The 17,431-nt window shown below is 33.6% G+C and overlaps 1 protein-coding gene across 3 annotated transcripts in view; it reads right to left on the minus strand.

The window, feature by feature from the left end:
- Nucleotides 1–17,431, minus strand: part of KPNA5 (karyopherin subunit alpha 5) — a 43,482-nt gene that overhangs the window by 17,909 nt on the left and 8,142 nt on the right. For all 3 annotated transcript variants that reach the window (XM_044250097.1, XM_044250089.1, XM_044250080.1), the window contains 6 exons: nucleotides 16,156–16,257; nucleotides 15,955–16,054; nucleotides 14,877–14,971; nucleotides 12,227–12,358; nucleotides 9,953–10,041; nucleotides 5,327–5,426 (listed from right to left, as the gene is read on the minus strand). In XM_044250097.1, the coding sequence (XP_044106032.1) occupies nucleotides 5,327–5,426; nucleotides 9,953–10,041; nucleotides 12,227–12,358; nucleotides 14,877–14,971; nucleotides 15,955–16,054; nucleotides 16,156–16,257 (618 nt within the window). The remainder of the gene's footprint in view (nucleotides 1–5,326; nucleotides 5,427–9,952; nucleotides 10,042–12,226; nucleotides 12,359–14,876; nucleotides 14,972–15,954; nucleotides 16,055–16,155; nucleotides 16,258–17,431) is intronic.

The following is a 17,431-nucleotide window of genomic DNA, read 5'->3' on the forward strand; positions in this document are numbered from 1 at the left end:
TGTGGTTTCTTTCAATTAGCTTAATTCTTGTGAGATTCACTCACATTGCTGCATGTACAAGGAAAAAGCTTCTTCCTTTTTATTGTTGAATCCCAGTCCACCTTATGAATGAAACATAATTTGTTTATCCATGTACCAGTTGATGTACGTCTGGGCTGTTTCCAATTTTTGGTGATTATGAATAAAGTTCTCATAAACATTTATGTACAGGTCTTTTTGTAGACATACTATGTCCTATTCCCTGGGTAAGTATACCATATTCCTAACTAGCACAATAAGTAAGACAATTCTTACTAAAGTGTCTATGCCATTTTACATTTTTACCATCAATGTTTAAGAACTTCAGTTGCTATCCATCTTGTCAGCACTTGTATTATTAGCTTTTTAGATTTTAACCATTCTAATAGATGTCTGCCTTTACTGTTTTTTAATCTTGAATAGCTCCTCAGCCTATTTGTGTGCTTTCACACCACTGATACTCTTAAGAGTCCAGAACATTTATTTCACAAACCATTCCTCACTTCTGATTTGTCTTACTGTTACCTCATTATTAGACTGAAACTAAACATTTCCAGCCAGGGTGTTACATAGGTGATGAGGTGTTATTTTTAGTCATGTCCCATCTAAAGGGACATAATATCAGTTTTCCCCTCATTAGTAACATTGAACTTAATCATTTGGTTAAGGTGATTTAAGAATTTTAATTCGCAACAGTAAATAAATTCTCAACAGTAAATAAATTCTCAACAGTAAATAAAACTCCCTCCCATCCCCTTTGTAATTAATAAATATTCTGTAGGGCAATACTTCCGAACCACATCAATATTCTGTTCCCCAACAATCTTTCACCTACATGTTTTAGAACTCATTGATGATTCCTGCCTAAATCACTTATTAGCATGGTGGTTGACCTTTCTAATATGAAGTCCTTCTACAACTATTAACTGAGATCCTTCTGTAAAAAAGAGCTTTCTTTCCCCATTTTTTAGAATTAGAATAGACTCACAGATTTTTTTTTAAGATTTTATTTATTTATTTGTCAGAGAGAGAGAGTGTGTGCACACAAGCAGGGGAAGTGGCATATAGAGGGAGAAGGAGGCTCCCCACTGAGCAAGGAGTCCCATGCAGGACTTGATCCCAGGACCCTGGGATCATGACCTGAGCTGAAGGCAGATGCTTAACCAACTGAGCTACCCAGGCTTCCCAGATTCTTTTTATTCAATATACTAAAAGTATTTCCTTTCCATAATTCATCTTGATCCTCAAACAGTACCAAATTTGGCTAGAGGAACCCCTACCTGAATATACTTCGGAAGTAGAGCCAACAGAATTTAACTGATGGAGTGACTATAGAGAATGAGATAAAAAAGAAAGCAGGCGAAAAATGTTAAAGTGCCTCATTTAATAATGGAAGATGGAAAGTCTATTAACTGATATGAAAGACTGCTGGCACAGAAGGTTCTGGGGGAAAAGAACAGGAATTATATTTTAAATATGTTAAGTTTAAGATGTCTATTAGATATCCAAATAAAGATGCTGAGTTTGGAGTCAAAAAGAACATCTGAGCCAACCACTGGAATCTGAAAGTTGCTGGCATGTGGATGACATTTAAAGTCACAGAAAGGGAATATCAATAAGGAATTGAATGCAGATAAAGATAAGAAAAAGCCAAAACCATTCACTTTGTACTCTCAACTTTAGGAGGAAAAAGAGAAGAGGAACTAATATATGAAACTGAGACAGAGCAATCATTGAGGTAGAAGGAAAACTTAAGAGAGAAGTGGCCTGAAAACGAAGTGAAAAAAAATTACGTAGGAAAAGGAAGAGATCGAATGCATCATATGAAGGCAATAGATCATGTAAGGTGAAGACTGAGAAATCAATGTGATGTAGCAAGTCATTTAAGATGAGTGCTAGGGCGCCTGGGTGGCTCAGTGGGTTAAGCCGCTGCCTTCGGCTCAGGTCATGATCTCAGGGTCCTGGGATCGAGCCCCGCATCGGGCTCTCTGCTTGGCGGGGAGCCTGCTTCCTCCTCTCTCTCTCTCTGCCTGCCTCTCTGCCTATTTGTGCTCTCTCTCTGTCAAATAAATAAATAAATAAATATTAAAAAAAAAAAAAAAAAAGATGAGTGCTAAACATTCGCCCCTGGATTTCACAATGCGAAGACACATGTGCACTTAGTGAAAGCAGACTCAGTGTAGTCACTGAGGGAAAATTCCGACTGAAGAGGATTCAATAAGAATGAAAGGAGAGAGAGGAGACAATAAGACTAGACAAATGAGGAATTTTACTATAAAAGAAAGCAAAGAAGTGGATGGCAATAAACATGAAAGCTAATAAGGCTTTCAGGGACCAAGAAAAGATTTAATATGAGAGAAATAACAGTATATATTTATAGTATTGAGAATGATGTATTGAGAATGTGCCCCTTTGGGGCACCTGGGTGGCTCAGTGGGTTAAAGCCTCTGCCTTAGGCTCAGGTCATGATCCCAGGGTCCTGGGATAGAGCCCCGCATTTGGCTCTCTGCTCAGCAGGGAGTCTGCCCCCGCCCCCCGCTTGCCTCGCTGCCTACAGATCTCTCTGTCAAATAAATAAATAAAATCTTAAAAAAAAACCACCTCTAAAAAGCATGTAATATAGTTAGAACACTAGAAGATCTCAAAGTTTAAGCAATGCCTTAAAAAAATGCAATACTGGGGTGCCTGGGTGGCTCAGTGGGTTAAGCCTCTGCCTTCGGCTCAGGTCATGATCTCAGGATCCTGGGATTGAGCCCTGCATCAGAGTCTCTGCTCAGCAGGGAGCCTGCTTCCCCCTTCTCTCTGCCTACTTGTGATCTCTCTCTCTCTCTCTCTCTGTGTCATATAAATAAAATCTTTTTTAAAAGATGTGTTAAGCAGGAAAAAAGGAACAATGAAATATGGCATTTGAAACTAATCATATATTTACACCTATTATCACATTATTACTATTTTAACATATACACATACAGATGCACGCTATTTTAAAAGCAAAGGGGGTAAAAACCTCCAAACTCTTAAAAGGACTTTGTATTTTAAAGGAAGAAATTTCGAATGAAAAGCAATGCATAAACCAAAGTTCACTGGGTAAAAACTCAAACAAAATATAGTTATCCCATACCATTTTTTAAGAGGTAAAATAAAGGGAAAAATGAAGAGGGAGATATTGGAGTGGTAGACAAACCATGAGAGACTATAGACTCCTCTGGGAAACAAACGAAAGGTTTCAGAAGGGAGGGAGGTGGGGGGTATATGTGAGCTTGATAATGGGTGTAAAGGAGGGTATGGACTGCAGGAAGCACTGGGTGTTATATGCAAACAATGAATCACAGAACACTACATCAAAAACCAATGATGTACTGTATGGTGATTAACAGGATACAGTAAAAATAAGTAAATAAATAAATAAATAGGAGGTAAAATAGATTACTATGATTGCTAAAACCATGAATATATATATAATTAGCAAGCCAAACTATATATGCAAGTCTAAACCTACAAATAGCTGGTGAAGGATTCACCATCATCAGTTGAATTAACCCTTATTACCTCCTCAGACAAAATATGAACATTTTCTTTCCCTTCAATTTTATAATAATCATTGCCAAATGATGTTTTTATATATAATTTTTTAAAAGATCATTGAAGGGTACTGTGTACCACATAAATATTCTTTTCCTTGTACTATACCCAGGTCAAATATATATGCCTTGTCCTTCTATTATTAAAGTGAAAATTATAAAAAATTCTTTTACTCTAACTAAGGCCACTGGTGCAACATTATTTTGTAACTTTCTTCCTTGGGGAGCTGTGGTATATAATTTACTCAAAACTTTTCTATGACACATATCTATTAAACCAAATTTCTGATTAAAATAATAATTTTGGGGGTGCCTGGGTGACTCAGTAAGTTAAACACCTGACTCTTGATTTTGGCTCAGGTCATGACATCATAGGTCATGAGATCAAGCCCTGTGTGGGTGGGGAGTGGGAGGTCTCTGATCAACGGGGATCTGCTTGAGATTCTCTCCCTCTGCCTCTCTCCCCACATGCATGTGTGCCTTTTCTATTCTCTCTCTCAAAGAAATACAAATCTTTAAAAAAAAAAAAGCCTTTTATTTTTAGCATACTTTATAATGCTTTAAACTAGCTTCTTAGTCATGTTACGTACTTGTCAATAAACATGGAATAGAATAGGCATGGATGGTTACAGAAAAATTTTATGAACTATGATTAAACCCATAACATGCTACAGGGTATGGGAAAAGATCAACAGATTGATGTGGGGGGGTCCTGGGTGGCTCAGTCGTTAAGCGTCAGCCTTCAACTCAGGTCATGATCCCAGGGTCCTAGGATCAAGCCCTGAGTCAGGCTCAATGGGAAGTCTGCTTCTCTCTCTCCCATTCTCCCTGCTTGTGTTCCGTCTATCACTGTGTCTCTGTCAAATAAATAAATAAAATCTTAAAAAAAAAGGTCAATAGATGATGGTACCAATGAGATTTTAAAGTCATGTTGGTGGTTCAGATGAAATGTGGCTAAAATCATGCATTTTTCAAACTGGAATGGTAAAAGTATAAATGAGAAGGCATACCAACTCATGCATCATATTTTTCAATTAGGAATTTGTTATTTTTTGTCTCCAGCAACTTTTAAATCCTCACCAGATTTTGAGCTCTTCTTAGTGCTATGGTCAGTATTTCCCTTTCAATCTTAGATACTGAATTAGAAAGAAGCATGATGGTAGCCCAGAAATTTACCTACATTCTATCTTTTTAACATCTTATTGATAAGAAAACAGAACTAGGTTAGAAATTTATTAATAATTTATTCTTTTAGCAGCAGAATATGAGCAGATGGGGGAACAGATATTTGAAACAGATAAAAAATACACTGGGAAAGGACAAAACCCTGTGGACTAATTACTTTTCCAATTTTACAACTAATAGGACTAAGAGCTTTTCCAATTTTACAACTAATAAATTACCTTAACTTTTTTGGAGGCTTCAATTTCACTTATAGGAAATAAATGAGAAGAACTAGATTAAAAGATTTCTAAAAAGTCAACATTAACATACATAAACATCAAGTGACACGGTTTGCTAAGAGGCAATCACGATGTAAAGTAACGGTAGAAGGGAAACTTCCTTTCTGTTGTATATTCTCTAGACTTTGAGTATGTGCAAATATTGTCTAGCCAATAAATAATTACTAAAAAACCATAAAGTTCCTTCAATCTCTAAAAGTCTATTATAAGGAGACTAAGAAGTTTACATACATAGATTCCTTAATTTGTGTATTTTACTCATACCTTACTAAAGTTTGGAGGAGGGTTTTTGCCTCTACATAAATTTGAGAGGGCCCATACAGCATTTCTGGTTGTTGTAAGTCTGTTTGAATTTGTTAATAACCTGCCAAAAAAAAAAAAGAAAACAAAAACAGAAAAGAAAAAGAAAAAAGAAAATTGTCACTTTACATTCATTTCTTCTCTTTAGCTATTTTATATCATAAAATATAAAAATTCTCAATATATTTATTACACAGTCAATGTGGTAAAGTAGGAAAAGGTAATTTAAAAAATTATATATATATGTATTTTATTTTTAAAATTCTGAATCTATGATCTGAATGGATCCTTACAAGACACAAAACATGTCCAAAATAAAGGGGGTCATGGAAAACTGATTTGTTTACTTCTATATACTTTATTTTTTTAAACCTTGACAGATTTATTGTTTTTAAGTCACAATATAAAGTACAGATAATACAATTTTGAATATGAAATCTTTACACTGGGACTTTTGAGGAACAGAAAAGGGAATGGATTAAAGTCTTATCAAAAGTAGCCTAAGCATTACAAATTAAGGCCAAATTATCTTAGTAAAAAAAAGAAAAGATACAAAACATTGGGTTTGATGCTTAATTAAAATTATTCACTATACTTTAAAAAGAATATTAGATTACATTGTTTTAAATGATGAAAATAATACATTTCAGGAAGTAAAGAATACAGGGTCAAACTGAATGAAGATCAGCTACTGAGAAGAGATGTTTGTTTTGAACAGATTGTCAGTATTATTGATCTGCAACCTATTACAAGTATAGAGAAATTAGGTTTAAAAAAAAATCCCTATTCTGTAGTGAACTCGGCAAAAATGGTGGAGATGGTAACTCTGGCAGCCTGTCAGCCCCCCAGAAACAACCAAAAAAACCTTGTAAACTTTATCAGAATCGACTTTATCAGAACTCTCGAAGATAGTCAAAAGTTTATAGTACCCAAGAAAACTTTTAACTAGGAAAGGGCTGTGATGTGGTAGGAGATTTCAGGCAGCATAATTTACCCTTGGCCAACTCCCTCCCAAGTCTGGCAGCAGTCTTAAAGAAGAAAGCTAGAATTCCCACTGTGGGTTCCTGGTTCCAAAAAGGAGCTAAGAAGCCTTGTTTCCAAGGAATTGTGTTTGTCTGTTTTGATCTGTGTGGGTGCTGTCTGATGGACTAATGCAAGGGGCCTGCCTTTGTTTTGTCTAACTGGGAACTCTTTCATTAAGATCAACAGATAAATTCTTATCAAAAACCATGAAGAAAAGAAGGCAATGAGATTATATTTAAGCTGTTAAAAGCAAAAGCTGTCACTTAATATTTCTATATCCTACAAAACTATCCTTCAAAATATCAAAGAGAAAGTAAAAGATTCCTAGAACAAAAGCAGAAAAACGCATCACCAGTAGGTCTGCTTTACAAGAGCAACTGAAAAGAACGAAGTGAAACGACAATAAACAATAACTCAAAGCCAGAAGAAAAAGAATACCACCAAAAATAACTATACAGATAAATCTAAAGGTGGTAATTTTGATTTGTAATTTTCTTTTTTTCTCTATGATTTAAATGACATACATAAAGCCATTAAGACAAAGCCATTAATAAAGAATTAAAAGCTACTATTTAAACAAAATCCTGTACATGAATGTTCAGAGGAATACTATTTAATCAACAAGTAGAAGATAAATGACCATCAACTGATGAATAGGTACACAAAATGTGGTACATCCATACAAGAGAATATTATTCTGCCATAAAAATAATGAAGTACTGATACATGTTATACTATGGATGAACCTTGAAAACAATATGCTCAGTGAAAGAAGCCAGATATGAAAAGTCATACAATGTATGATTCCATTTATATGAAATATCCAGAATAGGCAAATCCATACACAGCAGATTAGTGGTTTCCAAGGGCTGAGGCTAGAAGGAAATGGGACATGACAGCTTAATAGGTATTGGGATTTCTGTCTGGAACTTGATAGTGTTGATAGGTATAAAACACTGCCAGTGAACTGTACATTTTAAAATAGTTAAAATGATAAATTTTATGTTATGTATATTTTACCATATACAAAAAAAAATCTGTTCTACAGGTTTTCCTATAGTCTTTGAAACCTCCGAAAACCATAACTCACTTAAAAATAAAATACTTACATTGACTTTCTATAACAGGAGTTGAAAAACTTTTTCAGTAAATATTTTAAGCTTTACAAGCCTTTTTCTGTAGCAAATATTCAACTCTGCTGATGTAGCACGAAAGCAACCATAGATATTAAGTGAGCAAATGGGAGTGACTGTGCCCCAATAAAACTTAATTTACAAAACACGAAGCAGACCAGATTTGGCTTGAGGCCTGTAGTTGGCCAAACTGTGTTGTATACTATTCTTTATCTATATTAATGAGGTTATTATAATCATTAAAGTCAAATTAAATTAAAACAGCAAATGTGTCAGTATATGAAACCCGTAGTATTTAAGATTTACATTTGCTGATTTAGGTTTACTGCAAAGTTATGTTTACTGAGAATCAAATGGAAGTAGAATAAAATTAAAACTCAAACAGAATTGATAAAACCATACATTAACAGAAGTTTTACACTTACTTAAGCAATAGCTAAAACACAAATGTCAATGTGAACAACAGATAAACCATAATCTTAATAAAAGCCAATAACTTTCTTCCTTTTGCCCAACAAAAGTGAGAGTATCTGGTAGCTAGGTTGACATAAATTCTTTTTTGCTATTTTTCTCAATTTTTTAATGAAACTTTCAAACTTTCTAACTTTTTAAGCCTACTTATTTTCTGAAATTCATTATATTTATAACTAGCACTACATAGCTGGGTACTTTTTCTCCATTAGAGCTTAGTTTTTAGTTTGGTTTCTTTAGTCATGATTAAAAGCTCCTTAGACCATTTAAAGGAATTAGACCTAAGAAATGTTTACTTACTAATTCAGAAACAATTACCAACTTGAGATAGTAATAAGAAAATGAGACAGAGAGCAAAAGTAAAAAGAAACAAAGTGCTCAGTTAATCTATGAACCATATAATGAGGCCAGACAAATCTCAAATTGAAAATTTAAGAGATACTTTCAATAGTATGAATTTCTTTTTTTTTAAATTATGTTAGTCACTATACAGTACATCATAGTACATCATTAGTTTTTAATGTAGTGTTCCATGATTCATTGTTTGCATATAACACCCAGTGCTCAATGCAATCCATGCCCTCCTTAATACCCATCACCAGGTTCACCCAGCCCCATGCCCCCCTCCCTTCTAAAACCCTCAGTTTGTTTCCCAGAGTCCATAGTCTCTCACAGTTCGTCTTCCACTCCAATTTCCCCCCTCATTTTTCCCTTCCTTCGCTTAATGTCCTCCATGCTATTCCTTATGTTCCACAGATAAGTCAAACAATATGATAATTGACTTCCTTTGCTTGATATATTTCACTCAGCATCATCTCCTCCAGTCCCATCCATGTTGATGCAAAAGTTGGATATTCATCCTTTCTGATGGCTGAGTAATAGTCCATTGTGTTTAGGGACCACTTCAGGGAAATTCAAATCAAAACCACATTGAGATACTACCTTACACGAGTTAAAATGGCAAAAATAGTATGAATTTCAAAATAACCCTGATATTGAGCTCTAAATCAGTATTTTCTTTTTATAGCTCAGCTAAATTCTTAATTCTTCTAAATTCTTAGTTCTTTGGAACATCAACTTTGAATAAGACCAAAGTTAATGACATTATAGTAAGTGGTTCAGTGCCCTGCAGGTAGTTAAGAATTCAATGTTAGTTGATTGAAACGCTGTGAAATCACTCTGTCCATGGAAAGTTACTCTCTCTAAAAGAATAAAATACCTTTTGCAAGCTAATAACTAAAAATTTATTCTTCCTTTCAATTCTTTAGCTTGGAGAGGATGGCTAATAGCACAGAAACAATAAAATTTTTCCTTTTACCATACCCTCAATTACTTTTTTCTTTTTCACTACATGCCAGTGGCATCTAGCCTAAAAAAAAAAAAAAAGACCCCCTTAGTGAATGATAACCAAGATGAATAAAGGAATCTACCTTTCAAATAATTTTATGTAATTTCTTTAAAGGTCCTTACATTATAGGGTAATTTCTTTTTTAAAAATATATAATGCATTTTAAAAAGAAACTACTAAATAAATCATTTAATTCTAATTCCAAAAGAAAAATCTCTTATGATCTTTGTTCTCTGAACATTTCCATATCAAATATAAAAACCTGATATCCTAAATATATCCTCTGTTCACGTACTAAAGATTTCCTCCTTTAGCAAAACTTAAATTTTTATTGTACTAAAAACTACCACATATCCTTATTTTGTAGAATTATTACTTCAGCATAGTAAGCATCAAGCACACAATAAATACTATTAAGTATTAAGAAAATATAAAAACCAAAACAAAACCGGAAAATTTCTTGGTTTGCTTTTGCTATTGCTCTTGCAGAAACAGCTAAACATACCCGAAATTTAAAAGCATCACTGAAGAACGTAATTGTGTATGTAGAAATACAATGCAAATTATTTTTCTTTTACAAAACTAGTATTAATTTAATTGTGATAAAGTACTTACTCTAAAAGAGGTGGAAGTATTTCACAATTCAAAACAAAATCTCTGCATTCTGCATTGTCACCAGCAATATTACCAAGTGCCCAAACAGCCTTAGAAAAATGAGAAAAAAATATTCTGTTACAATATCTTAAATAAGATGCGCTCTCTTAAGAATGAGATTTTAGTATAGAATGAACAAAGTAATAGTTTCCAAGATGTTAAAAAAAAAAGAAAAAAGCTAGTAGGACAGTAAAGAAGTTTAAAAGTACCATTTACTAATATTTTTAATCAACTGAAGGATAGGGCATTAACATTTTTCATTACACATGGTGAAATGCTTATTCTGTTCAACAAAGATGATAGTCTATCTACTCTGAATCTACATGGAGAGACAAAATTATCAATTTAGTGAATTTTGCAATTACCTATACTAGAAGTTTGTTCCTATGCCAAGGATTCCACTCACTGGGAAGGGACTGATTTATAAAAGAAGAGAAGGAGAGACAAAATATAGAGAAGTGAAGTAAAGCTACTATGAGAATTAGCTTGGATTGATCTCTTAAAATAAGCTTAGAATTAGTCCAGATTCATTATAATTTTTTAAATAAGTAAAAGATCAAATTATTCACTTATTAAATTTCAATTAAATGACAAATTATGCAAATGAAAATCATCATTTCATTATATTCTCACTTCACATTTTTCAAATACGTGCAAAAGTAGACATAAGTTACTTTTTCAACTGGGAAAATTTAAACATTTAAAACATGAGTTAGTATTTTTAATATTTACCCTAGGCCTAAGTTTATTTTCTATTTTTTAAAAAAATCTTTTACAAGACAGGTGTCTGAACCAACTAACCCATAGAGCCACCTTAAGAAAATCTTTTGAAATAATGACATTTTTCACCCTGTGAAGTCTAATACTGGTGGGGAAATTATTATGTATAGTTTCTTTGGAGGTCAACTTTGAAATACATGATTAGAACTTGAAAAATTTTTCTTTTACCAGGATTAAGTCATTTTTCCTAATGAAATAATCAAAATATACATACAGATTGATAGTGATATTTATCATAATATTAATACGCCAGAAATAACTCTAATATATAACTGAGAAACAGATCACAAATTATGGTTCATACCTGACTAGATAATGAGTAATCAGGAAAATTTTCTTGGAAGATTAATGCCATTAGAAAAGGCTACCAATATCAATTAAGTGGGGAAAAAAAAAACCTGTGTGTGTGTGTGTGTGTGTATACATATATATGTCCATATATATAAAACTAAACAGATGAATGGATGGTAGATCAACAGATCAATTTGCCCTAAAAATAGTTCAAAACAAAAACATTTTATTTTCTTTCACTGGTACAAAGTAAATGTGATTAAATTTTCCCTCTTGCAACAACTGTGAGAATTTATCATGTCTATTTAAAAAGTTACATTAGGGGGGTGCTTGGGTGGCTCAGTGGGTTAAAGCCTCTGCCTTCAGCTCAGGTCACGATTCCAGGGTCCTGGGATCAAGCCCTGCATCGGGCTCTCTGCTTAGTGGGAAGCCTGCTTCCCTTCCTCTCTCTCTGCCTTACTCTCTACTTACTTGTGATCCCTGTCTGTCAAATAAATAAATAAAATCTTTAATAAATAAATAAATAAAAATTAAAGAAAATAAAAAGCCACATTAGGGATCAGGAGGGAGACAAACCATAAGAGACTCTTAATCTCACAAAACAAACTGAGGGTTGCTAGGGGGGAGGAAGGATATGGAGAGGGTAGCTGGGTTATGGACATTGGGGAGGGTATGTGATATGGTGAGTGCCGTGAAATATGTAAGCCTGACGATTCACAGAAATGTAGCCCTAGGGCAATAATAGATTATATGCTAATAAAAATAATTTAAAAAAGTAAAAATAAATAAAAGAGCAAATCGACTAATGGCTTAAAAAGATTTTGATATTTTAGGAAGAAGTAACAAAATAATCTATGTACATGCAAAGAATAAGGAGTCAGACCAGCCCAGGTTTAAAACTTAGTTCAGCCATCCACTGTGACTAGGTAGATTACTAACTTTTCTGAGTCTCAGTATGCTTTTTTATACATGGGAATAGTCATTTCTGATACCTGACATCACACCTACAGAGAACCCAGGATTATGCCTGAGACAGTGCATTTTGGCTTCCTTCTAATTTGACACTGAAGAGGAATTACTGTATTTTAACAAACGCAGTGCACATGCAACTCTCAAGAGAACATTAAAATCTAGTAAATATAACCATTCAGATTAAAATCATACCTGCTCTTGTACATCTTCATGCTCTGAATTAAGAAGTTTGATAAAAATTGGAACTGCCCCAGTTTCAATCACTACCTTGGTATGCAGAAAAGTTCCAGATGCTATATTAGTTAATGCCCATGCAGCTTCAAACTAAGGAAAAACAAAGGTAGAATAAATGAAAGCACCAAAGAAATGTCAGAAAAAAAGGGAAGAAGAGAGGGAGTAAAGGGTTAGCTGGACAAGCCTTTAAAGAATGATTTATGATTAAGAAGATTAATCAGATTTCATAAATAAAAACCCTTGGTTTTAAAAACAGGACTCGATCTGGAAAAATGAAACTGAGACTGTAATGAAAATTTTCAAAATCATGAACAATAAATGAACACATCTGAAGTTGTATTTCACAGAACTCCTAATGCTTACTATTTAGAGAGCCAGGTGTCCTAAAGCAAGCAGTTTAAAACTAATGAGACACTACTTAAAAGAGCATGACAAGAAGGGCCATCTGTACCCCAATGTTTATAGCAGCAATGGCCACGGTCGCCAAACTATGGAAAGAACCAAGATGCCCTTCAACGGATGAATGGATAAGGAAGATGTGGTCCATATACACTATGGAGTATTATGCCTCCATCAGAAAGGATGAATACCCAACTTTTGTAGCAACATGGACGGGACTGGAAGAGATTATGCTGAGTGAAATAAGTCAAGCAGAGAGAGTCAATTATCATATGGCTTCACTTATTTGTGGAGCATAACAAATAGCATGGAAGACATGGGGAGTTAGAGAGGAGAAGGGAGTTGGGGTAAATTGGAAGGGGAGGTGAATCATGAGAGACTATGGACTCTGAAAAACAATCTGAGGGGTTTGAAGTGGGGGGGGGTTGGGAGGTTGGGGTACCAGGTGGTGGGTATTATAGAGGGCACGGATTGCATGGAGCACTGGGTATGGTGAAAAAATAATGAATACTGTTATGCTGAAAATAAATAAATTAATAATAATAAAAAAAGCAACAGTGCATTTATGGAACTTAGAATCTTAAAAGGTACTTTTGTTTCCTTAGGGATGGATCACCTAGTTCCAACCTCATTTAAGAAATTAATTAGAAGTCCAGAGACTTAGATGATTTGTTCGAAAAATTCACTATTAGCAGAGCCACAGGCAGGACTTGTATTCCTGTAAGCAGTAGAACCTCTGAAAAGTCATTCATATCAATTCCACTTAAATCTGAATATACTTAAATGTGATGGGTTTGTAACACAAGAAACAGAAAATTCAACCCATGGCTCCCAAACAGTAAACTAGCAAAGTACTGAAAATGATCTATAAATCCACAGGCAAACTAAAGAGTGACCATAACTTCAAAAATATTTGGCACAGACAACTTTTCACATGAAAGGTACATATCACTATGATTAATAAAATAAAATTTTACTATTTTAATTTTGTTATTTTAATAAATAAATACAATATTTTAAATAAAAATATAAAAATAAATATATTAAAAATAAAATTTATAAAAATTAAATAAAAACAATATTTTAATTTTGTAATATAATGCCTTACACACAATATATGGCTAAAACTATCACTCGATTTTATTTATTTGTATTTACTCACTTCCTCTTTCATTCATTTATAACTAAAAAGCCAAATAATTAAGTATCAGGAGGCTTGGGTTTTAGTCTGGACTTGAGGCTTAAATAGAAAGCAAATGGGCTAAAAATCATGACCTATAGTCCTTACAGATTATACCTAAAGACCTTGAAAACTAATGGACAGTATTACTATATATAGCACAAAGTGGCTTTTCCCTCAGACATCCTTATTGTAAGCACTCTCAAAATTTTTCAGCATAAAAATCATGATAGGTAATATTCATGTGTGTAACACATTTCTTTGCTTCTTATCTAAAGTGTGAGGAGCTTTCCCAAATTACTCAAATATGTGGAACACTATTCCAAGTTGTAATTTCAACAACTTTTACTCAAATACCAGTAACAATCTTCCATTACTGACAACAGCACTGGTAAACTAGGTGCAGCTCCTGTGCAATTCCTGATAGATAAAATTCCACATTGTATTCCTACTTAAGAATATACATAGCAATGAAATCAGAAAAAGCAATCTTTCTTTAAAAAAAAAAACCAGTAAAATATTTGCAAAATTCAGTAATTTACTATTAGCAGCCAATTATTTGGAAGACATCTTACAGGGGTCATTACAGTATAGCTGAGAAGCAATGCTCATTTGGACAAACCTAACTTTGGTCACATTTTAGTTGATTTTACTGATTTTTTTTTTAGAGTTTATACTAAGAAGTTACAACCCTTATTAGCTAAGAGCCAAAAAAAATTTACCCATTAACATTTTAATTTGAGGTTTTCTAAAATGAAAAAGTTACTAAAGGTTGACAACTACAAAATTTTTATGAACATTATGAATGATTTTATATAGTTTTCTCAAAATTGTTTTAATGAAACAGTTCCTACAAAGAACTAGCATTGCAAACATGACTACGGCAAGATGAATGGCACTACCTTTTCCTTTAACTGCCAAGTATTTCCTGAATGCTTACAATATATTTAGTATTGTAGAAGTTCACTAGAAACTTTAATCATATGTTATTTCTGGAAAGAGATTAAGAAAGAAAACTTTAGAACTCACCTGTAAAGTACAATTTTCATTTCTTTCAAGAAATTTCACAAATCTCTGTACAACTCCTGGTTTCTGTATAACCTGATCAATTGGTGGATTAGGTTCTAAAAATTTAAAAAGAATTAAGTTATTTATAGGCATAGAAAGATAATAACCTGGTCCCTGTGTCAATTAACAGGATGCACAAAATAAATCTTTCCTAGGTTTCAATGACCAAGTTTAAAAGCCTCAGGTGAGTTTAACTGAAGTAAACAAATATTCTCAAAAATGCAGTCCTTATTGGAAAGCAAATTCTTTTTCATTAATCACAGTAAGAAAAATTTTAAAATACTGCCTACACAAATATTTAGTACTTTAAGTTGAAGGATATTTAGAAGGTCATCTTCACAACATGGAGTATTTCAGTCTAATATTCAAAACACCAACTGATAGATAATCTTCCCCCAATCCTGTATAAGAATACCTCATTTTCCAGAGATGTCTCCTTCCCTATCAACCATTATCTAATACTTCTCAACTAAATGATATTCTGTTCTGTGAGCGTATCATTTATTATTCACAGAAAACCTACTGGACTATGTAGGATTCTTCATAAATTTTCATGAAATGCAGAGGGTTTTTGAGAATCATAAAATCTCTAAGAAATTTTAAAACAAAAATAAGCAAAATTAAAACCAAGATATTTCAGCTACTGACAACCTAAGTATCAACAACTCTTCCTTCTCCCTTGGCTTCAACAAAAAGTATGCTCTTGTGGTTCTCTAGGATATTCTGTTAGTGTTCCATATTTGTCTAACAAAAAGGATAAAAAAGACCTCCTTTAGTTTCCCTGGATGGCTCAGTCAGTAGAACAAGTGACTAGATCTCAGGGTTGTGAGTTCAAGCCCCACACTGGGCATAGAGTCTACTTAAAATAAATAAATACACTTTATAAAAAAATAGATCTTCCTTACAAGTATATTTTCAAGAAAAATTAAGACCTACTGTCTTACTGACAATGATGATGTCTTAAAATAAAAAATATCTAATAAATAAAACTCTCAGAACCTTTTAATATCAAATAAGCATACTTGAAAATAATTCTTGCCTTTGGAAAGCAGCTTTCTAAATTTCTGTGTTGCTGTTAGCTGTTGATCAGCATTGTTAGAAAAAATCATCTGAACCATATCTGTGGTGATAACTTCTTCCTAAAAACAGAAAATATAACAACACTTAATACTTTGCATGAATAACTGTTGTATGAAATACTGTTGAAGTATAATTTGAAATACATTTTTGTAAAATCTACCTCTGGAATGGGGACAGTGGAACTGATATCTGGATCCTGGATAGGACTTTCTAGCATAGACTCATCGTTTCTGGGCAAAGAGACATTTCTGCGTTTGAACAACTGTAATAAAGAGAAATCACTTTATACACTGGGCTTTCCATAAAACACTGAATTCCCATAGAATTATATTTTTCATTTATGTGAACAAAACAAAACAATCATTTAAAATTCTACATATTTACTATTTCTCAATCACTATTCCATGAAGATCTAAATTATTTTTGAGAAGTTAAACTCTCCTGACTTGGTTAGCTCTTCCAGCAGACCATTTTGGGTCAATTCTTATTCTCAGGTCTTTTACCAATGGCCGGTCCCATAAGTAGAGTACACATTTACTTTTAATAGAATTTGAGTTTATCTTTGTGTATGGTGTAAGAGAATAGTCGAGTTTCATTCTTCTACATATAGCTGTCCAGTTTTCCCAGCACCATTTATTGAAGAGACTGTCTTTTTTCCACTGTATATTTTTTCCTGTTTTGTCAAAAATTAATTGACCATAGAGTTGAGGGTCCATATCTGGGCTCTCTATTCTGTTCCACTGGTCTGTGTGTCTGTTTTGATGCCAGTACCATGCTGTCTTGGTGATCACAGCTTTGTAATAAAGCTTGAAATCAGGTAACATGATGCCCCCAGCTTTATTTTTGTTTTTCAACATTTCCTTAGCGATTCAGGGTCTCTTCTGATTCCATACAAATTTTAGGATTATTTGCTCCAGCTCTTTGAAGAATGCCGGTGGAATTTTGATCGGAACGGCATTAAAAGTATAGATTGCTCTAGGCAGTATAGACATTTTAACAATGTTTATTCTTCCGATCCAAGAGCATGGAATGGTCTTCCATCTATTTGTGTCTTCTTCAATTTCTTTCATGAGTGTTCTGTAGTTCCTCAAGTACAGATCCTTTACCTCTTTGGTTAGGTTTATTCCCAGGTACCTTATGGTTCTCGGTGCTATAGTAAATGGAATCGATTCTCTAATTTCCCTTTCTGTATTTTCATTGTTAGTGTATAAGAAAGCCACTGATTTCTGCACATTGACTTTGTATCCTGCCACGTTTCTGAATTGCTGTATGAGTTCTAGTAGTTTGGGGGTGAAGTCTTTTGGGTTTTCCATATAAAGAATCATGTCATCTGTGAAGAGAGAGAGTTTGACTTCTTCATTACCAATTTGGATACCTTTTATTTCTCTCTGTTGTCTGATTGCTGTTGTTAGGACTTCTAATACTATGTTGAACAA

This window comes from Neovison vison, chromosome 1 (assembly GCF_020171115.1).
Source record: "Neovison vison isolate M4711 chromosome 1, ASM_NN_V1, whole genome shotgun sequence".
Lineage (NCBI taxonomy): Eukaryota > Metazoa > Chordata > Mammalia > Carnivora > Mustelidae > Neogale > Neogale vison.